Genomic DNA, 5,000 nt, shown 5'->3' on the forward strand with positions numbered 1-5,000 from the left:
CACTCACGCACATAAAATGCCCAAGTGCATAAACTCTATGCATATACATCCTCACACATGTTCACTAACACACACACACACAATACATTTTTGTCAGGGCACACTTGTGGAGAGGGACTACTACACGTGCCAGCAAACGGAACGCATTTGGGTCAGCTGTGAGCGAACAGTCAAAAAGGAAAGGAATAAATTAACACAACAGAATGACTGTGTGACCTAGTTCTCCTCGCCTTGTGGGAGTCTACACTGTTAAGAAAGCCTCTCTCGACCGCTCGCAGTGTCTCTCTCTCTCTCTCTCTATTCCTCTACACTTCTCTCCAGCAGTCACTGTTGTTGTGTAAAACCACAAGCACAGTACAAGCCTGGAGTCAGGAAGCACATTTATGAGGGTTAAATTCGGCATAAGCTGAGAGATGAGAGAACCCCCTTTACACACACACACACACAGACACACACAAACAAACATACAGACACACACACAAACAAATAAAATCAGGCCAGCTCTAATCCCTCTCGTTGTGTTTTCAACTCTCTCAGCCTTGGAGCGGTCTCTTTACTTGTTTCTTCTTCCTGTGTAGGGCTTGTAAATGGATATCACCAATCAAGCTGAGAGATGTTGTGCTTCAAACTCATTTGTTGAAATGTACTTACTCATTTTTCAAATGATTTAATGATAGATTCATTGTGAAGACTATAAAATATACCTATTCTGTGAAAGAGCTTTTTTAAGCTTCCACTGTTTATCATGGTAATTATGTGATATGGCAATTAGAGGCATTCCGGTAGGCTAAAAATGTAACAAAAATGCTAAAATAGTGACTTGATTACAGGCACGTAAAATATTTTGGTGACTTTAAATATGTCTACCAAAACAGTGCTGAAATACAAGTACTCTGATTATGTGGGTAAATAAGCTGAGAGCAGGTCTTTATTGAGTGTTGTAGTGCTGGGGGAATGGCCGTGGTGATGGAGTAGCAGTCTAACTGATCCAGAGAGAGAGATCACTACCTGCACACACACAGCAAGCTTAATCTCCCCCCAACCTACTTTCATGACACTAAAATTGTGTGAGAGGGTGCGAGTTTGTGTGTGTTAGAGAGAGAGAGAGAGAGATGTGTGTGTCAGAGAGAGAGAGAGAGAGAGAGAGAGAGAGAGAGAGAGAGAGAGAGAGAGAGAGTCTTTCCTGGTGTCTCACTGACATTTTTTCCAGGTTCTAGGCCAAAGAGTGAGTGTGTACGTCCCTGTGTATCCCAGCACACATCCGCTGCAAACCCACAAACATTCCTCAAATCCCTGCCATAGTTTCCAGGATGTGAATTCCAGAGATGGCTCATAGTTTCTGATGTGAGGGGATGTCAGTCAGTGGCCTCCGCAAAGGAGGACCTGACCTATGTCTGCTGCCATTTCAACTACTCCATTTACTCCCACAGCTTCTATTAGGGAGCCTATATAATAATAATAATAATAATAATAATAATAATAATAATAATGAATGTAATGTGTAGTGCACTCTACATTCAAACAGAATCTCAGAGTGCTACATAGTTAAAAACATCCCATAACAAAAGCATAGTTTAAGGAATAATACGTTTGAAAAAAAGTAGGAAACGCCTTTCTGAATAAAAAGGTTTTTAGGCCAGTCTTAAAACAGTGTAGTGTCAATGTTGCCCTTAAGTGGTCTGGGAGGCTGTTCCACATATACACCATACATATTAGTCTACTGACAAATCACCTTATTTGTTTTATATTTACTGAAAATACCTGTTGTGTAATGAAATCAGATTACTCCATAACTGTCGCCATCTCTTTCATTCCTAACCTAACCTGGAAATGGCTGCCTCTGCATCTGTCTGGATTCCTGATGGCCATCCACCATGTTCCCTTTAGACATTTCCCCAGAGCTCTGGGAGAGCAGCGTCAGCGCTTACCTGTTCTGGACCAGGAAGTCCACCAGGTGCAGAGAGGTGTGGTCAGCTGTCCGCACAGAGTAGTGGAGTGCAGTCTCGCCGGACTCCTGCACAGACAGACAGACACAGAAAAACTATTACATACAGCTGCACCGACTGTAATGTGCTAAAGATGCATCCCTTCAACATATCCTCAGAAAATATGAATTACAATTTTTAAAAAAAATTGAAACTTTTAAACCATGATGTTTGAATACTTGCATACCCTTAGCCTGCTTGCTGGGCTGACAGCTCCCTAAACAAAAGCAGTGTGCAGTGTGAAAGCAGTGTGTGTGTGTGTGTGTGTGTGTGTGTGTGTGTGTGTGTGTAGTCTGCTGTACACATGTCTACACACTATACATGTGCACAATAGTGTGCCTGTGTACTGTGTGTGTACATGTCTGTACAGTGTGTGTGTGTGTGTGTGTGTGTGTGTGTGTGTGTGTGTGTGTATGCTTGTTTGTGTCTGTTCAGCCCATCTGCCAAACCCACTCAACTGTCCCATAGGGGTGTCGCTGAGGACACAGACTGCGATGATGAGTCACGCTGTAAGCCGAACCATCAGCCTTCCCAACCCACCCCCTAACCCACAGAAAGTACAAAGGGTTTAATCTCTCTCCCCAGAGCAGAGCGTGACCATTGTCTCAGCATCTGCATCTCACTTGCCCCTCCGCGCCTAATGCACCACTGAAGGCATTAATGCCAGACTCATTTATGGAGCTCACGCCAAGCTGGATGCTCTGTTTCGATGAGTCATACACAAACTTGAAGGCAGTGTGTGCAGTGTGTGAAATACTGCAGCCATAGCAAACTGAGTTCATTCCTTTCAAATAAATGATTCCGTCTTTATTTTTTAAAGGAAACAGACTTCTTCTGCCAAAATCGAAATCTTTGTTTGTGGGGAAGTGAGCAAAAGGATCAGAGGATGTGTGGTGTGTGATGATCGCTTTTAAATGACATTGGAAAGTCTGTGTCCATGCTGGCTAGTAATGGGAGCCGCCTGGACAACAGGCAGGATGTAGTGCAGACATTATTGGAGGGAAACACCAGTGACCTGTTCATTCCATTTAAATCACAATTCTGGTGTCATGACTCAATAAACAACAAACTGCACACAAGACTTAATTTTCCCCCCGCATATGCAGCTTTTCTGTCACATGAATCCCTCTGATGGGGAGCTGAAACGGACACCCTGGCCCACCTGTGAGGGGGGCACTCACCTGTATGGAGTCTGTGAGTGGCTCCATGAGCTCCACCCCTTCAGCATACACCTGGATGAGGGCCAGCAGGTCGCGGGACCGCACAGCCTCGAACAGATCGTTCATTTTCTCCGCTGCCGAGCTGCAGGTCTTGCGGGCAAACTTGTGGTCGACGTACTTAGCATAGATGTACTCCTTTCGCACAGTCCTGTGAGAGTTAACGGAGAAGACTCAAAAACGATAGAAAAATCTATACGCATGATAGATGAATCTGTCTAACTATCTCTTTATCCGACAAATAGGATAAAGGTTCTTACTGCAAAACCATGTTTTCTTTAAATGAATCAACAAAACTATTTAAAACCCTTTCTCTGTCGAAGTGCTATTCCACAACACTGCACTGCCTCAGTTGGAAGAACTGTAATTGAGTGAACTACTTCTGAGACTGCAGTGACTACTGAAGGCTGTGTTACCCTGTGTGTCATCATTCACTGTTCCGTACATCAAAAACATCCCCGACAGACAGACGCGGTTCTGTGTTTGGAGGCTGTGTGCACTCACACGCAACAGGCTCCTCAAAGGAGAGGACTGCACTTACATGTCACTGGAAGGGGTGGGCTTCGGAGACGGAAGGTTGCCTTCCATGATGTCGTTGAAACTACTGTTCCCTACGTTCTTGGCCAACTATAGAGAGAGACATGGACAGAGAAAAGATTAATTTCCCTACAAACCTGTTGACAGTACAGGACAACAAACGTTGTGCTTCCTATGTCAAGTTAAACGTCATGAATATAAACGTCATGAATGGATATCTTTGTGTCAATCAGTGTCTTTGAGACCAGAGAGACGCCTACCAGGAGCTCAGAGGTGCCCAGCTTGTCCAGCTCCATGGACTGGATGCGTGAGATGTGCACGCCCATCTCCCTGTGGATGCCAGAGCACTCGATGCAGGTCAGGATCCCCAGGTTAGTGGACAGCCATTTTGGATCTGTAAAAAAAAAGATGCACATGTTTAAAGGTTATGTGAAAGGAAATAAAAAAACAACAACAGACCACCCATCCTTTAAATCACTAGGGCTCACAGAAGAGCCTTGTGCTGCATGTGTAGGGTTTCATTAAAGGTTGATTCTTCTTTTCTGAAAGAGGGCATACACACGAGAGGTCAAAGAGACACAGTTAGCAAAATGCATGTCTGTCGACCATGCCTGCCTTAAGTGGCTGTCCCGCCATGACTTCAACCTCTCAGACACAACAGAAGGAGAGACCAATCCATTAGTTCAGGCTAAAGGATTCTGGGAAACCGAGTTACGCCTGCAGGTGGTGAACGGCACCACTAGGGGTCCTCAGTGAGGTCAAGATAACCAGACACACAGTAGCACTGGCCCTCAAGAAGGCGATTTTCACACCGAGGTGGCCACAGTGTGTGAACAAGCTAGGGCAGTGTTTGACAACAGGGGATTGTGTGTGTGTGTGTGTGTGTGTGTGTGTGTGTGTGTGTGTGTGTGTGTGTGTGTGTGTGTGTGTGTGTGTGTGTGTGTGTGGACCACTGAGAGGAGCCTGAGCATGCTGTACTGACTGCCTACTGGTGGTTCTGTTCATGTGCATCACTGAGCCAGCCAAGGAGTCTGCACAAATGTGACCATGTGTGACCGTGTGTACATGTCCGTGTGTGTGTCCGTGTGTGTGTGTGTGTGTGTGTGTGTGTGTGTGTGTGTGGAGCAGAGGCTTGCTAAATCCTTTCAGATGAGCAAGGAAAAGACAGCGGCAGAGATAAGCGGATAGCCGGGTGAAGAGAGGAGAGAAGCGCGGCACAAACGGCTTAATATAGAAACAGCAGACACACACATACACTTAC

The 5,000-nt window shown here is 45.2% G+C and overlaps 1 protein-coding gene across 1 annotated transcript in view; it reads right to left on the bottom strand.

Moving 5' to 3' along the window:
- The window catches only part of asap1b (ArfGAP with SH3 domain, ankyrin repeat and PH domain 1b), a 61,543-nt gene that overhangs the window by 11,736 nt on the left and 44,807 nt on the right, over positions 1-5,000 (bottom strand). The window contains exons 15-18 of the mRNA XM_080855256.1: positions 4,000-4,133; positions 3,744-3,829; positions 3,167-3,353; positions 1,929-2,014 (exon numbers count right to left, since the gene is read on the bottom strand). Of these exons, the coding sequence (XP_080711382.1) occupies positions 1,929-2,014; positions 3,167-3,353; positions 3,744-3,829; positions 4,000-4,133 (493 nt within the window). The remainder of the gene's footprint in view (positions 1-1,928; positions 2,015-3,166; positions 3,354-3,743; positions 3,830-3,999; positions 4,134-5,000) is intronic.

The sequence above is a fragment of the Sprattus sprattus genome (genome assembly GCF_963457725.1).
Source record: "Sprattus sprattus genome assembly, chromosome: 17".
Classification (NCBI taxonomy): domain Eukaryota; kingdom Metazoa; phylum Chordata; class Actinopteri; order Clupeiformes; family Clupeidae; genus Sprattus; species Sprattus sprattus.